Source organism: Micropterus salmoides, unplaced genomic scaffold (assembly GCF_014851395.1).
Source record: "Micropterus salmoides isolate LMB-PRFRI ecotype aquatic unplaced genomic scaffold, ASM1485139v1 Ms_hic_scaffold_9, whole genome shotgun sequence".
Classification (NCBI taxonomy): domain Eukaryota; kingdom Metazoa; phylum Chordata; class Actinopteri; order Centrarchiformes; family Centrarchidae; genus Micropterus; species Micropterus salmoides.
In genome coordinates, this window is record NW_024044681.1 from 24,467,684 (window position 1) to 24,485,947 (window position 18,264).

At 38.6% G+C, this 18,264-nt stretch overlaps 1 protein-coding gene across 3 annotated transcripts in view; it reads right to left on the bottom strand.

Moving 5' to 3' along the window:
• The window catches only part of nrxn2a (neurexin 2a), a 121,484-nt gene that overhangs the window by 39,706 nt on the left and 63,514 nt on the right, over nt 1–18,264 (bottom strand). For all 3 annotated transcript variants that reach the window (XM_038709036.1, XM_038709035.1, XM_038709034.1), the window contains 3 exons: nt 17,448–17,638; nt 16,727–16,900; nt 15,559–15,678 (listed from right to left, as the gene is read on the bottom strand). In XM_038709036.1, coding sequence (XP_038564964.1) covers nt 15,559–15,678; nt 16,727–16,900; nt 17,448–17,638 — 485 coding nt within the window. The remainder of the gene's footprint in view (nt 1–15,558; nt 15,679–16,726; nt 16,901–17,447; nt 17,639–18,264) is intronic.

Genomic DNA, 18,264 nt, shown 5'->3' on the forward strand with positions numbered 1-18,264 from the left:
ATAAACCTTACATGAGGCAAAATTAGACTGTGGAGAGGATTGATTTACCTGAACAATCAACAAGTGTATTTGATATAGCCGGCAAGGATACTGATGCTGTTGTACAATAACAATTGCATAGATTATAAGGATGCCTATAATAATAGTAATAAAAACAATAATTGTTTATGGATGGACTTCACATGCTAGTGACAGAATATATTAGATAAACACAATGACACTGATAAACACTTATGATAAACTGAACTGTAACTACAGAAAGACTTCTAACCAAATCCAAAAAAACAAGCTTATCACGTGCGTCACAGAAAGTAAAGAAATTATTGTTGTTATGGATTTGGTAAAGTGAAACAAAGCATTAATCTTGCTGACAGATTAAAACTCTGAGATTGTATATTTTAGTAATGGAATGGCTATGCGGAAGATGTATTTAATGTACTGTAATTGCTATGTGCTGTAGGCTCAGCAATACTATTATTATTTTAAAGGGGCATTATGGAGTTTCCAGTGGCCACTAGCGGTGCGGTTTTAAGATTGCAACCTGGCATGTGCTCGTACGCGTGCTCGCTTGAACTCACGATCGAGCATAATCCAAAATACAACCACTTTCATACAGAAATCCTGCAATAAACGCAGAAACACCAGCATGCAGGCTGTGGCTTTTCACAAAGACATGTTAAGGCTCTGTTACTTCAACGTTCCCGTCTTAGAGGCAACTCAACACCGGCTCCGTAACGTTACTTCATTCAGCACAGCCAGCTGCATATCGGCATAATCCTCCCGGAAAAAAGGCAGAGTGACAGTGGCTATAGACAGACAGGGATACAGCTTCACACAACATGCTGGAAATTCAGCGAAACCCCTACTGCAATGTTACAGTAATAGTTTTATCAGCTGCAGGTTGAACTAATCCATGCTCGTTACATGATCACTGTACATTTACTGCATTTAGCCCACGTGCTACATCGTTAGCTCGCCTCCTTTCAGTTACTATTTTTATTATCTGTGTATCTTTCACCGGAGGCTCAGCAATGTTAGCACAGCTAAATGTATTGGATGATAACGAAATGGGTAGTGAGCTGGACTGAATATTATAACGAGATTGTGTCACACTTCATAACAGTTACACTGCAGTAAGTAAATTTACTGTAGTGTCAGTGGATGGCTCTTCCTTTGGGTTGTATATTATGTGGGTCATGTTAGTTACAGCTACTGAGAAGTGGAGAAACTGTGTACCTGAGTATTGGTAAAAGGCAATAAATCTAAATTGAACATAATGAAGCAGACAGCGGCAGGTCCGAGCTAATGTAGCGTTAGCTGGCTGCATCACTATATGATAGTAAACAAATCATTCCACATTTGCTTTTTACCGTTACATTATTTCTTGCAGGCTTTGACACTTTGACATAATATCTGTGGTACACAGGATAGTAATATGGGTCACGTTAGTTGGTGAATTAATGTGGAAAGCGATATAACTTTGCACCAGATAACATTAGCAACTCCTCGGTGTTAGCCGGCGAGCTAACGTGACTTTCTCCGTGTTTCTCCAGCTTTACTAATGCTCACTTTGTTCTTACTCGACATCATCTGAACCTGTTTGGTCTGATGGGCTTCAGCACATGCACCTTTATTGTTATTTTGTATTGTTACCTGTAGCCTGTGTTTTGCTGTGAGCTGGTTGTTTTATGGTGTTAGTGGACTGCAAGTCGTTAGCTGCCGTGTTGTCGCTGTAGTCTGAGAGAGGCTCGGGAGCGCGCACAGGGCTGAATCCGACCCGGAGACCTCACATTAAAAGCAGAATAGCGGCTGATGCAAGAAACGGAGAAAACAGGCGTGTGCTTCATTTCTAAGTGAGTTTTGAGCCCATTAACAATAAGGCAATGAAAATTTGATATATTAAGATCAAAAACTTACAGATAGCCCCTTTAAATAATATATAATGGCAGAACATTAGAGGACGTAATTTATGTTATCATGACAGCAGCGATGCAGGAATTACTTTTAACATGGGGCAATGATAAAAATTTTGAAAATCTATTTTAAGCAACTACAACTAACACAAAGATGTTCCATCCATCCATCGTCAGCCGCTTATCCTGCGTACAGGGTCGCGGGGGGCTGGAGCCAATCCCAGGTCACATCGGGCGAAAGGCGGGGTACACCCTGGACAGGTCGCCAATCCATCACAAGACCAGAAAGACGTTCGTCATTTTGATAATCCTAATATATGGTGCTTGGGCGAGGACACAAAGTAAACAGGATTTGCGGTGATGTCTTGCTGCTGTCTTGACAAAGAGCTGTGGGAAGCGTTGTACTCCTGTGATAAGTCATTTCGATTGCGATTCATTGCGATTAATCGCGATATTTGCATTGTTATGCGCAAAACTAAATAACGGATTCTAAAGTAGTGTATTGTGCACTTTTAATTTAAATGTATGTGGTTTGCAAACACTTTAAACAAGGTGCTTTTTACCTGCAGTATTCCCTTTACACAGTAGCAATAAAATATGTCTTGTAAATCTCAACTTAAACATTAATTTAATCAAATAAAATATAAAACCAAAGCTATTTGTCACTGCCAGGGCATTACCTTTTATAGCTTGTTAAAACAAGTTAGAGCAGAGCCACGAGCATAACATCATAACAGGCACCTTCTGAGCAACAGGTTAACATATATAAATCTGTTTTCTTGTTTTGTTTTTTTGAACAGGTATCAGCAGAAACATTTTTCTTTTATCAGGGAGCAGCATAAACAGTCTATGGCCACAGGTAGTCTTAACGACTGTAACGACTGTCGTCACAGCAACAAGGAACACTAACGAACCAGTGGTATCGATGACCCGGGATAACGACCCCACTGAGGTTAAATAGCTGAGTTTCCCTGCCAGTCAGTCAGAACTGAAGAAGTCCTTTGGATGAGGGACTAAACGTCTTCCAGTATCTTCAACCAAGTCCAGTTGCCCTTGATTTTAACCTTCGTTGGATAACTATGACCTGGATGACTGAGAATCTTCATAGACATCTAGTCTATGTTCAGTAGCAAGTTTCCCTGTTAGAGTGTGGTGAAGTGGACACGCACACGCTGCATACGCTGCCGAAGTTGAATTGTCTTGAAGTTTTTGTACGTGACACAGAGCACAAATCATTGGAACAGAGACTGATCCTCACTGTTTCTGAGTTTCCAGAATCAATTACTGTTTACTAAATAGGACATAGATAAATCTACGAGATTTGAAAGGGATGAAAACCGATGCTGAGGTTGCTCTGTTTCTGCTGGACAGGTGAGTAAGCTAACGTTAGCTTTGCTGTTCTACATAAATGACAGGTTCAGTATTACTGTCTTGTCTGTCTGTTGTCATGTTTGTGATGATCCCAGCTGGTTAGCTTTGTTAGCTGTCGCAGCAGTCAGTATGTGTGTGGTAGAGGAGAAACAGATGGAGCGCGTGTGAACGGAGCCCCGGTGAATAGATAGTAACGGGTCAGCAGTAAGGCTTGTTCAGCAGTAAATATACAGTAGATGTTACAGTGGCTGGTGAATAAAGACTGCAGCTTCTCAGGACTAAAGAGGAGCTCCCATGTGTTGCTGCCAACTGTTGAATAAAGTGAAGGCGGTTAGCCCCAAGTTAGCACTGACTTCGGCCCTGGAGATAAACAGTCCCTCCAGTGCTTCCCAACTCTTATCAGTCACTGTATTTTTGTACAAACTATTTCAAATAACTTGCTAGTTTTTTACTCTGTTGGGTTTTGTATGCTGCGTTTGTGTGCATATTGTTTGTTTGATGATGTTTGTTCATTAATTGTAACTATTGAAGTTCCTCTCGATAATCCTACCAATAAATAAACTAGACTCTGTGTCTTAGATTTAGGCTTTGAAAAGTATTTTGCTTCAATACATATTTAATTATTGACAGGCTTTTTGTCACACCTTCTACAGTACTGCTTAAATATGCCCACTTATTAAGGCTATAGGAGTAGGGCCTCCCTCCAGTATATTTTAACATTTCTGAGTCATTTCCTTACAATGTTGATTACCCACATAGTTCGCCAAATATTTTTTGACAAATAGCTTAATTTTGTGCTCAAAGTTGCAAAAGTTGCTTAGTTGTAAAAACGGGGTGGTGACGTATGACTATAGTAATTCCATAAGTCATACGTCATTCTCCAAGTTTGCGTAGGCGCACTGTCATGCCTCCTTAAAAAACTGTCACGCAGTCACTGTCGTTAAGTCAGAGCGTCAAACCAACAAACATTGTTGTGAGCTAGCTAACCAATTTATCATGTAATTTACTTAGAACTTACAGTAGGTATGTCTCTCTGTGTCTGATTGTTGGTTTGTCTTTCTAGTTTAGTGAGCTAAGTTAACTAAGTTGTAATTAGCCAGGTGTAGTTAGCTAGCATAGTTATTGCAGAAAGTTAGCAGAGGGTCTTCATTTTATTTTTTAGTTTCCTCGTTTTGGTTTAGTGTGCTGTTCAATTTCATTATGGCATTTGTGCGTGCGGTGTTGGAGGACAGATGACAGAAAACGCGTCGCACTTTCACCTGCCACTGTCTTATACTGTATACAGTCTGCAACATACATTTTACTGACGGCCGTTTTACCGATGCATCGGCGTAGGCAATAGTATCAGAAGACTTTACATACAGTTCAACAGAGTAATAGACCCCCCTCCGCCGCGGGAAAGTAAGCGCACCGTAAAACGTAGTGGGAGTTAACGTTATCGTGTGCAGTGCGTGACAGGACCATCGACTGTATGATTGATAACAGCTGATACGCGCACATTAGTTGCTATCATGGGTAAGTAATAGCTACTCCTGCCAGACAGCAAAGTGTACTAAACTGTACAGTGTGGTGATGTTAACACAGCATATCGTTAGTGAACACTCCAGTCGGTCAGTTTTTGGTTGTCATGGTAAAGTATTACGTCCGACTATTAATCACACCCCCATTCTCTGTTTGAGAAAGAACGTTAACCAAAAATGGCAGTTAAAACTGGCCATGGTTACTCTCCATAGAGTGCCTGCCATTTACTCGCGGAGTGCTTGGCTGTTTCTCAATCTGCGTTCTTGTCTGTACTTGTGTTCTTGTGGACTTGTGAAACGTCATAAGTCGCAGCCAAAGTACTGTTCAAATACCCGGATGTGTTCTCGCTCCGGACGTTTTACTGAGACTGCATCGGTGGTGACTTGTGTCTGTCTGGATCGCCAGATATCCCAGAATGCATTTCGCAGCCAAAAAGCTGAAATGTTGGACGAGAAAACTCAGAACTGTAACTTATAATACTGCTGTTCTTGTGTCACATATAGGAGTTTTAAGAGTTTTTTATGCGGGAATATAGTTGTTTAAACTACAAATATGTGGTTGATTTCTCAAGACAGAGCTGATTTTAAAAATTGCTATGACGTTTTTGGAGATGTGAGGTCCCGCCCGCTAACGGTCCGGCTGTCATCAAGTCCGCTGCTGTTCCAATTGCCGAATGGCTGACTGCGTGCTGCCGTTCCTGGGAGTTTTTACTCCCGAGCCGAACTTGCCAAGTCCGAGCTTTAAAGTACAGAAGTCCGAACTTGGTGAACTCGGTATTGAGAAACAGCACTGCTTGTCTCCCTTTCTGTTCACCTAAGAAAACCCTTGGGGCCAAGTGACTATTTTGTGTTTTTAAGAACGTTCCTAAGACAGACATATTCCCCAATATTAATCGCCATGCAATGTGTAGCTATCCACTTCGCTATGACATTTGATCGCTTGTCTTGCTTTTATCTACTTCTCCCACACTCGTCCAGCATAGTCTGTCGAAGCCTCCCTCCACTGCTTGTTTAGGTGGGTGATTTGCAGGCTGATCCCACCCCCCAGAGCCAGTGAGCAGCGGACTTTTATAATAATAATAATAATAATAATAATAATAATAATAATAAAAAACTGCATTAACGTGTGATAAAATAATCACTATTAATTAATGCAATAATAACGAGTTAACGTGCCCAGCCCTAATTTTGTGATATTAAGTCATTACTTTGAAATACTAAGTCACTATTTTGAGATAGTTTATCATCACATAGGCAGAATTGGGCTTCTATAGCGGAAAGAGTGAGTGAAGTGTGTTTTATAAAGGTTTGGATATTTCTCTCTAACTGTCAGTCAGTGTGACATTGGTAGAAGATTGAACTCCCTCTCCCGCAGTCAGTGTTTGCAGAGTGAGTCATAAGAGACCATACCTAATCATAAAATAACCTGTCGCATATCTGAGTGAAACTGGCAGTGTGGCTTGTATTTTCCAATCTGTTAAACATAGCTTTGCACAGTGTGTGTCTGTTTGCGTTCTAATGAACAATCAGCTTGCATTAAATGATCCTGATCCTTGACACTTCACCCAAAGGTTGCAGGAGGTCAGGGAAGCAACGTCTAGTGACTTTTAATAGTGAGCAGGTTTAGTCGTGAAGAACAAATGACTGCTGATGATGTAAACTGTTGAGGCTAATGAGAGCACTCTGTACTTACACACAGTGAAAAATACAACTTAAGTCTTAACCCTGAAAATAACTAAGAGACTAAGACTCAACAGCCATGCCAGCTGCTCTGTGACGTACAGATAGAAATTTTGGCCTGATGATGATACTAGATGAAAGTCAGGAGATCACCAAAGTTCCCAGAGAAATCCAGTACAATAGTTTTTTAAATTTCAGACTTGACAACAGTGGTGGACCCAACCAAAATTACCACCCATAGAGGGCACCACCTAGCATGGCTAAGGAACAACACATTACATTATTTTACTGTTTAAATAACCTCTGATGTAAAAGAAGTAATTGATACTAATAATGTAATAACTGACCTTTCTATACAATGCAACAAGAACAAGAAGATTCATAATAGGACAAAAGATGTAAATAAACATAAATCTCTTTATTTACTCTCTTTATTAACTTCAGTTTGATCTCTAAAAATGTGTTGTTGATTCACATATTTTTGACAGATTATTTGGAGCATTTAATATAAATATTGTAGTTCCAATCATATTTTGATCAGTAATTTTTAGAAAGTGGAAAAATGACAGGTGGACATTTTCAACTGTACTGAACAAATGTATTATGTATTTGTGGCCTAAATCTGGGCATTTTATGTTTATAAAAGTGATTTCAAATGTATGGAGGAATAGTGTTTCTGTGGTATTTAAAGCACCATCATAAAATATTTTTGTATATAAAAATGAATCAAATGACTTACTGTTATGTGAAAGGGTTACTAGTCCTATTCCCCATGTGAATCAACACCTCCGTTTGCAACTTTATGCAGCTATCACCTGCTTTTAGCAGTTCAAGAGTGTTGAAGTCACTTCACACAGCTTTAACCCCAGGGAAGTAAAAAAAACATTCAGTTACAATAATAAGACTATAGAGCCTGGAGATCTTGCCTTTGCTGTGATCTAGAAATTGTTTACCTTTCTGCACAGTAGAAGAGATATCAACATCTTACTCATGTGCCTTCCTACCACTTTTGAGTGAGATCAAAAGTGAGGTCAAAAAAGTAAATATAATTTAAACCCAGTGTAACAATGCATTTTAGACATAAAAGTATGGTGGTAAGTGTGTTCAACTAATATGTGAAACATTTTTTTGAATATTGTATTAATGATGATGAACAATAATATACTAAAGTGTACATAACATGAGCACTTCAACCATTTCCAGCTTAACAGAAATCCATTCAGTCACAGTTTTCTGTTTACCTGAATACCTGAGGGCAGAAAAAAAATTGCTATTTAAACAACAGACAACAGTGAGGATAGAAGGATAGAAGAGACTGCGATCACACAGTGGTGCTCATACTGTGAAGGACTTTGTGAGTGTTTGATTAGTAATACGTGGTGGTGTGAAAGGCTCTAATTGTATCCCGGTAGTCTCACGCAGGTTTTGAAAAAGCAAATCATGTATTTCCTCTGTCCTGATGTTAACAGCTGTAACACTTTGTTATGTCAGTGGAGCCAAAAGTAGAAAATGAAACTTGATGTCTTTCACATCTCATTGAGTTAGTGGCAGTGTTTCAAATCTCACCACAACTGCTCCAACGCTCTGCAGAGAGTAGGCTACTAACTATGTGCAGAAAGAGAACATTTCAAATGCCACTACTGGGTCAGGAAAACTCTGCCCAGCATAAGTACATGTTTTAACAAAGCTTTCACATGTCACGATACCACATCTTACAAAAGAACAAGTACCACTACTCAACTGTGACACCACTGGGACAACGAGATTTGTTTGAGAAAGTTTATGTTCAAGTTTATGGGGGAAAAAAAGTAGAAAATTTCATTTTGTTTTGATCTCCACATTGATAATGCAATGTATACTGTAAGGCGAACTGAATATTAGAAAATAAGTTTGTTTATTCTCAAACTATGAAACGCTGAATGGCTGTGATTAACCTATAATACCATTAATTAATTACCATCAACCAGTCTAAATGCAACACCTGTTTTGTCCCATGACTTTACTTGGTCTGAGGTTACACATATTTTATTTAATCCAATAATGATTATTTAACTCATTTTTCATTTTTTTTAATGCCATCCTCTGACATTTGAAGAAGAGGAATTCTTATTTGTTGTCCTCTGCCTGTTGTGTGTTTGAACAGTTAGCACATCTATGCTCTGTTAAATACCAACCACAAATGGCAGTAAATTTGATGGCTTCAGTCTAGTAAATTGGTGGAAGCAAAGCTATTTCAGTAATCCCCTCCTCTATTTTTGCCATTGCTATTTATCAAAAATAATTGGGTCATATGAACTCAAATCTGTTTGAAATTCTTATTTGCACAGTTGGTAGAATCATCAGTTTTTCTTTACACATGCAACTACATTAATTCCTTAACAGCTTAATAAACAATGAGTCAGTGTCACTGTGAGTCTCTCAACATAATGTCCTATCAAACATTGCTGAAAAATGAATCTGGTCTGATTACTGATAGTCCATCTCTGAAAACTGGTAATATCTTGAAAAATGTGTCTGCATAGTGATTCCTATGAAACAATACTGGCCTTTACAGAATAGCCCTTAAAATACAACTAGAGACAACAAAGATGTTTTTTAATGTGAGAAACTGCAAGGACAGAGAGGCCAAAATAAGTCAAAGCGGGTATTATTCCCTCAGGTGCTTCACTTCTTTTCACATCTATGTAAATGTCAAAAGATTTCCACTCATGCCTAAAAGGCTAATAAGCTGCAAATGCTGTGAGTGGTCAGACATTGACCTGTGGTGTATTTCACTGGAGGATAAGTCTGCGGGATTTTTAAATTTTGGCAAATTACAAAAATTAAAGCGGTGCGTCGTGTAAGTCAGAGGTTTACTCAGTTTATGTCACATAAACTCTGCCAGTGAAATGAACAAGGCTCAAGCTTTTCTACCTCTGTAATGTAGCTGTGGGGAGCTGCGCCAGCAGTCTTGGGCTCAGTCTATCCACGACTCACACAGAGCAGAGACTTGGCAGACACGAGCATTTATGGGATACACTGTCTCTATGTTGAACAAAGCTGACAAAGCCAGGTGGCAAAGATGATTGCAATGGTAACTAATAGGAAAATATCTAACTTTATACGATGTCTGGAAATGTACCCGCTTCAAACATTATCACTCGAGATTCACTCCAATAAAACCTGGCTATACTGGCTCAAAATAGAATACATTCATTTACTGGATGATTACAGAATACTGGTTTACATGTGGCCATGTTGACTTTGATGTGGTCCACTACTGTAATCAGTCTGAAAAGGTATACTGGTATAATGAAAGTATTAATCATTTCTAAATCCAGCAGGTAAAGTGTAGGATGTTGTGTAACAGTAAGTGGGATATCATTATGTGATATTAAGCAAGCAGGAGGCCGGACTTTGACTTGACCCCCTGAGGTTAATTGAAGAGAATCAATGGAGGGTCAAAAGCTCTCATGATTAAGTTCTGCATGCCTGGACTGCAGTCAAATATAGATGGTGTCCAGGTTTTCAAAGGCTCAATTATTTCAAGTTAAAGTGAGTTAAATGAATACTGCTAGGAGTAAGTAATTACATACAGTTTATTTAGTATAGCACCATTCACAGAACAAGGTCAAAAAGTGCTTCACAAGAGTAAAACTTTTATAAATAAGACCATGAAAACAGTAAAGAAACAACAATAAAACATAAACAACAACAGTTTTACTAAATTAGTCTTCAGCTGTCTTTTAAAGAGACCACAGAATGTCTACAGAATTTCTACAGCAGTGGTTCTCAAACTTTTTCTGTCATGCCCCCCTTCAGAAGCTGAAAAAATGTTCCCCCACCCCATGTAAATGGATTGAAGTCTTATCAGCCATTAATGACAACTGGGGGCAACATTTAAAAAAGGAGACAAGTTGAATTCAATTTAAATTAAATAAATGATTTAGGTCAGCAGGACAGCATCCTCAAACACTTGTTTTCTCTACGTAAATCATGTTTATTCAACATAGTTCCACACAGTTTTCTCTGGTCATCTATGCCCCACCTGCAGCCCCCCAGTTTAAGAACCACTGGTCTACAGGAAGAGTGTGTCGCCACCACTTCAAAGGCACAACTTACATTACAATTAGAGTAAAAGAGCTGTGGCTTTTCATATTCCAATCTCTTGAATATGTCAGTCTTAAAATGAGCATGCTTCTCACAGAGTGCACACACAGGCAAAGACTTCCTGTTTATTTTTGAAAAGAAGAAAATTGATGTTGCCATACATCATGCATGTTTCTTTATGACATGTCTGCTTGAACCCAAATACGGTCCAGACGACAGACTTTATATGGGCCAGACTCAGAGGTGTCTCACAAGTCTATTTCGGGTAGGTCACCACGTTATGAACAGCACTGTGTTTTCTTGAGCCTCAGTCCCAGGGCGCGAGATTAAGTCTGAACCTCTATCCTGGATTATCCTTGTGGCCTTTGGGACACTCTCATAATCGAGAATGACTCCACCTGAAGTGAAGGTCAAAGGAAAAATGGGATTTGATTGAGCACTTACACTTCCAGTTTTGTCAGACTTTATAGTACATTTACAACAGTGTTATTTTTCTACTTTCTATTATTTTAGTTCAAGATCTACAGAAAGCACCATTAATAATTTCCAAAATGTACAATAATCAAATTGCCTTTAAAATGTTTCTCATATTTGTAACTGAGACGAAATCTATACTACAGTTTGCATCATCTTATAATTGTACATATAGTGTGCATACAGGTTTACAAAGAGCCTCTGCATTGGTCACACAGTTTAGAATCCTTTGATAATCATAATGTCTGCTGGATAATACAAACTTCATCCTGCTCTTTAGAAGAAATGAAAAGCCATTGTAGTTTTGGCCCAAATAAAATGAACTCTAGATACAGTGCTTGGTAACTGCCATATGAAAGAGGAAAGGAAGACAGCTGCTGTCAAGTGCTGTGCTACTGTACCTTGTCTGCATGCCTCGAGGCTACAGACTCAATTTACAGTCTGCCTTCCTTTCATGGGAATTAAACAATTCAAAGGAAATGTTGACTTACAAATTACAGGCGAAAGTGGGTTCCACTCTGCGGATAGCTTATGTGCTCGCACTGTGGTTAAGTAAAGTAAAAGCATATGTGGACTCGCATGGATGGGATGGAATGGTCAGACATAGAAGATGACTGGAGAAAAAGATGCAGGAACAGTTAAAATCAGTGGTTGCTCATTGTGCCTCTTTTATAGGATAAATGGACATTAAGTAAAAATGCCTTTCTGTCTTGTACATTGTGTTGTTGTATTGTGTATGCATGTTATGACAGGAATAGTATTGGTATCTGCTTTAGCTAGAAATACATACATAGTCACAAAGATAAGGCCACGCACAAGCATGTAATGAATATGCCAAAACAACCATCTGTAACTGTAGAGGTTAACCAATAATTACACTCTCCATATGTTAATAGAAAAATGGAGCACAGAACATCAATATCCATCTAGGTGATTTTGGTGGTGAAACTCTGACCTAGAGGTAATTAACACAGATATTTGTGGCATACTTGGTAAATTGTTTTCTGCATATGAATCTAAATGTACTGATTACAAGCTTCTACACTTCTACTTTGTTTCTTGTGAGGTTATATTTTTTAATGATAGTCACGAAGTCAAAAATCAGTAAAGTACACCACTCTCCTTCCTGTTTAATGCTGGTTTGTTGGAATGTGTCTGACCTTCTGGACTGGCACTCAGACATAGGAGAAGACAAAGGTGGGAGGATTATTTGTTAAGCTTTAATGTTGGCGAGATAAACAGAGCAGCAGATTGTGCATGGATAGGACAGACTTTTCCAACTAATACTAAGGGTTGCAAAACCATCATATCTGTTTGTTTTCACATTATTGTCACATTATCCATTTGTTTTAATGCCTTTGATGATGGTGCAATGTGAAGCGTGAGGCTTGTTATTTCCTCTGCTTTAGACTGATATATTGCTTTGACCTTTGATGTCGGCCAGCCATGCCATTTACCACCCGCATGATTGAGAGTCCTCCCTGAACACTGATGCGCCAAAAATGCTGCAATGAAATTATATTTTTCTTGAAAACATTGTTTTTGTTTTGTTTTTTTTAATGTAAATTGTAAATCTAGGAATATATTCCAGAATTCACCCTATAATTGCAAAAGCACTGTAGCCGTACAGTAGAAGTGTCTCTTTCAGTGCTTTTACACTTATAAAAATACATTTCAACAGGAATTGGTAACAAAATCTTTACACTTGCTGTTGGCAGCTTCTGTAAAAGTTTGGTATTTAAAACTCACATCATACATCAGTTGAATCGACAAGTTCTGTATTCAATATCCTTCAAAAAGCCAGATCTTCCACCCAAAATATTTCTGTACATACAATCATGTCTGCAATACTTGTTAGAAAGAGTGCTGTGAAGGTTTAGCCTTAGGCGGCCATTTGCAATTCTGGCTTAGATTATGTGATGTGCATCGAACTAGCTGCAATTACAGCCAATATAGAAATTCCAAGATGTTTTTTATAAGATGTCAGGAACAGAGTTTATGGTGTGGCCTTTGAATGTATGATTGGGGTTGAACTAACTGTAGACCAACATGTATTCTGTCTCAGTGGGAATCTTTATCAACTTTAATCAAGATCAACAACATGTATTTTGTTTCTTGCTTTCCTTTTACAAACCACAGCTGACAAAAACTATTATCTGTGTGGAAATAGATATTAACAGGATCAAAAAAAGCTCACTGTATACAAATCTTAGTGATTAAAAGAATTTACTGAATTTAAATGCAATGCATTGAAACAATCCAAGACATAGGAATGTTGCCAAAAAGGAAATAAAATCTGTTTAAATGATGTGTCTAGTTTCTATTGGAACAATACTAACGAGCAATATGTTACAGCCACAGGCAGGGTTTATCAGTGTTTTACCTGCTGTGGAAAGTTTTCTGAAACTGTAATTTTATAGTCAGCATCAAAACAACGTTTTGCTGTAGCAATTACATTTTTTGTTTTTACAGATTATATTGTATTCTTCCCTTGTTGATAAGCAGGTGTGTAGTTATTACCAGAATGTAATGTTAAAGTGGTAAAACACGAACAAATAGAACTGTAAACTAGGGCAGCTCTCCTGTTTTCTCTGATATACTGCCCTCTTAGTCATGCAGAAAGCAAAACGCAGCTTGAACACTATAATATACATTTTATCCAGGTGCACGGTCTTAGGACTGTAAAGGATGTAATAGATAAAGACTACAGAGGACAAACTATCGATTTTCGGGTTAGATCAATAGATTGCAGCAGCAGGCACATTTGGCTGTGTGTTTAAGTTTGTAACACTGGAAGCCAGCAGATTAATGAGACAACTTAGGAAAGCAGCTAAAGTAAGTACTGTACATCTAGTTTCTTCCTGAATTCTCTAATTACACTGTTACCCAAAACTGTAATCAGTGTAAACAATCAAATCAATGAGCTCATAATGAGGAATGATGGGGTGTATTTTCTTAAAATATTTAGATTTTCCGTACATATGAAGATACATATACTGTACAGTAAATGTCTTATTCCTGCAAACATGGCCATCTTAAACTCACCATTGCCATCAAATTATCCTCAAATAGCCTGCCTACAGAGTACCAAAGTGTAATGTATTTTTCTCTCTTAAAACAATACCGCATAACAGCACATTTCAATAATGATTACCACAAACGCACAAGTCTTGCAGATATTCTAAATGACTGCAGCAAATGAAGCTTAACTCGCCTTGACCACTGGACCAGTAAGCTTAATGTTAATCTCTTGCTATTATAAGTATGAAAAGCTTCTGGTAAAAGTCGGGTCTATTATTCTAACATAGAGGGCTTTTTATATTGGAAGCAGCAATCAGACTTGAGGTTTTTGACATGTAGTGCAATCAATGTGTCCTGAGCAATTAGCGTGCAACCAATTCCTCAAGTTAGACAAGTCATCATGTATTCAAATGTCTGCACAATATAATCAGATGTTCTTATTACAGTAAATAGTTTACACCAGTGATTGAAAATATAGGGCTTAGACATGTTTCTGATCGCATTCAGTCTTTCTTTTTGAGCTTATCAAGATAACATTCAAACTACACAATGTCAGTGCTGAGAAACTAGAATAAACCATCCGAGTCTTTACAGTGATTTCCTACCTTTGAGGCAGCAACTGGGTTCAATTCATTACCACACAGAAAGAAATTCACATTATTGCAGATCCTGGAAATAAGCTTACAATGGGCAATCAGTCACAGTCAACATCACGTGTGCTCCTACTATTCTCAAAATTATGTCGCATTTGTGTGGTTTTGTATTTATAAGGGCAGATTAATTTGAGGAGTCTGCAGTTCATTAAACCAAAAACCTTGGTTTAATCACAACAAGTTAGATTTAAAAAAAAGAGGGTTGACCAGATGATTAAAGGAATAAGAAAGAAAGAAATATTTCAGTTACACAAAATTATATTTACGCTTTTCTGACTCCCTTTCCCCCCTAATTGATCATTTTATTTTTGTGAATTACTACATAATTTCACCTCTTCAAGACTCTAAAAAAGAAGAAAATTATTATTCTTGCCTAGAGAGGCCACAAGTAGTAGTACAAGTAGACACTGTTTAATTTTAGGGGTCTACAAGCCAAAAAGGTTGGGAATCAGTGAGTTAGATAAATTGAAAAAGGCATTTCTCTGAAGATAAAACATGACTTCTTATTTCTAAGTTTTGGAAATGAAGTGTTTTCCCCAACACTTCCAACAGACTTCCACCAAGTTGCCCTGTCACCCACTGTGAGTGGCTCTGAGAGGGCACAGATTTATCTTGAATGGCATCTGTATGGTTCATTGTCACAGCCTTTAAAGGTCTGACTGAATATTCTTTATAAGGGAACTCATATTTTACAGATATTTTACAGTTGTTGACCAATTACTCAATTGTGTGATCTGATCATTATCACAGTTTGCCCTGTAGTGACCGGTATTTATATTTAAACTACAGTAGACTTTCCCCATTCTACCCATTCAGGTGTAATACACCTGCACTTACGGTCATTGCAGAATGGCCCCCCGTATGTGGTCATGGTGCAGTCACAAGAGAAGCCCTCCCACAGCTGCAGACACACTCCCTGGTGGTGGCAGGAGTCCTCTGTGCAGGTGGTGCTGGGACCTGCAGGGTGTTGACAGCAGATTTACCAGGTGCCTTCTCTCCATGTTATTTATGCATCTCTTCTTTCCAAAGGCAATACATATATAATGGTGAGCCAGTCATTACTGCAAAATAAGACTTAAGATATTAATCTTTTGGCAGATAATATTAATGTAAAGTTAGATAAAAGATTTTAAAGATTTTATTACATGTACATGTATAATACAAGCTTCCAATGAAAGAAGGTTTAGCAAGACAACCATAGCAATTTAAATAAGGTAAATAAGGCTGCTGTTTAGCCTTTAACCAGCTATTGTATCGTGCAACTGATTACTGGTTACCTCCGCCACAGATCAGAGGTAATGTGATCGACTCTGTCTGTCTGTCTATGTTTGTGTCACTGTGACCAACAACAAATAAATAAATAAGTTGACCTTTTCTCTTGCACTCCACCAAGCCAGACCTTCTATGACCCAGAATTCTCCAAATAGTCAGATTGGTTAGGAATTTGCTGTGCACAATCACACGCTCAAGAGGTGGATTCAAATTTTTTTCATTCATTTTGGAGAACCTACAACCACTATCAGGCCACAATAATTTTTTAATCATTAAATCTCCTCACTGATAACTCATACTGACATAAAATTGACTTTGCTCATTCATGCTCCAAAGAGGAAGATGTCTCTTGAATTTGGAGACTCCGTGACCTTTATCCAAGTGTCGCCCTCGAGCCAAACTTTGAGTATGCTTATATAACTATTCTGTCATAACCAGAGCAATGGTTCCTGTAAAAGTAAGGGCTACCTGGGGAGATTACTTGAGATTGTTAAGTCTTGGCGGAGCTCTGTGCTCTCCTGAGTGCTTTCTTGTTTGTTTAGAAGTCAAAAAAAGCAGGTGACTGCAGAGTGATATTATTACATGTTAGCGGATATAATACCATCACAAATGTAGAGTAATTAGTTTTCAGCAAGCAGTCCCTCTCAGTTCCTCAGCTTAGAAATACTAGAAAATAAGATTCTCAGAATGATTCACAGGTGTTTCATACTTCCCGGTGTGTTCCCAGCCTCACCTCCACAGCCGCGCTCCACCTCTCCGACCTTGTGGAGGGCGTCGGCCAGCAGGTCAGGGAGTCTTCCGTTCAAGTCGACAGATGCCAAGCAGCCTTTGTATCCTTCCCGGGATGCTATTAACCTGGGCAGGCTGCTGTACGTGCTCTTCCCAACACCACCAATGTACAGCTCCCCTGTGAGATACGAAAGGTCAAAATAAATTCTCTCTGGCAAAGGTCACTTAATTTGAGATGCATGAGGGTATAGTGCAATAATGAGCATATCAACTCAGTGGCCACTTTTTATGTATACCTGTACAATGTCATGCAATCCAATACAACTTTCATAAGGTTTACTTTGATGATGCCTTCTCCGTTTTTATTGACACTGTCACAACGGTGTTATTTCAATTGAGTGTTTCAGCATTAAGGTCATAGTGGTGGTGTTGCACTCGATCGCATTATGATAAGACATGTTTCTAATATTCGGACCCCCTCATGTACAGGAAGTACATAAAAGAATATTGAGATTCACTTTACAGCCATAAAGATTCATATTTCGTCATTAAATATTGTCATGACCCCCTCCCAAAAATAAAAAAATAACATGTTTTACACAAAACTGTGCAATACAATGCAGTGAAATCTGACAGAACGTACACTGAACGCTCTGTGTCTGTACCTGCAGAAAGCATTCACTGCGTCTTCTAATAAAACACTTTTGAGTGTTCAGATAAGTTACCTTTTAAATCCAGGTTGCGGGCTCCGTTGGCGTGTTGGGTGACAGTGCGGGAATCAATCTTGAGGATGTGCACGTTGTTGTTGTCTCGGGAGATCACCACATTGTGCCACTGGTTGTCACTCAGCGGCTTGTCAGAGTTTCCCTTCATTAGTGACGGCCCATTTCCCAAGTCAAAAACATAATGAATGTACCTACAAGACAATACAGATGTTTACATTCAGTATGCATTTTTTAGTATAATTTGTCAACATACCGTATGCCATTTACATACTAGCATTACCTGTTATAGGTGATTAAATAATTAAACTCTATTATGTGTGGGACTGTTTCCACAATTATAGCATGATTCAAGTTATTCTGATGGCATACACGTCCAGGTGCACTGCTGTCCACCAGTCTGTTTTGTGATGCTACCACGGGGGGGGCTCCAAGGCAGAAATGTTCGAGAGTTTTGTTGATGTTCAAATAAATAAGAGTGAATGCATGTAAACACTCACAGTAAGGCCCAAGGCGTACCATCATGTTGCTATTTAATTTAATCAGCAGACAGCGCACTGTCAGAAACTAAATCTTGTTTGAATCAAAGTTAAGCAAGATCCACGACAAAGCTGCTACACTTCACACGTAACACTGAGCAGCAGGAAAACTATGACAGAAGTGTTGGAAGCCATTTTTCGCTTGTGTTGTCTGTGCAAGCTTCTGCTGCAGGCTCCAGAGCTGAACGAGGCCTCCTGCTGACTAATTGCTTAGTCTGTGCAAGGTTTGACAGTGGGAAGCTACAATTGTTGATTTGCTAGCTCTGTTTCTTAGACTACCT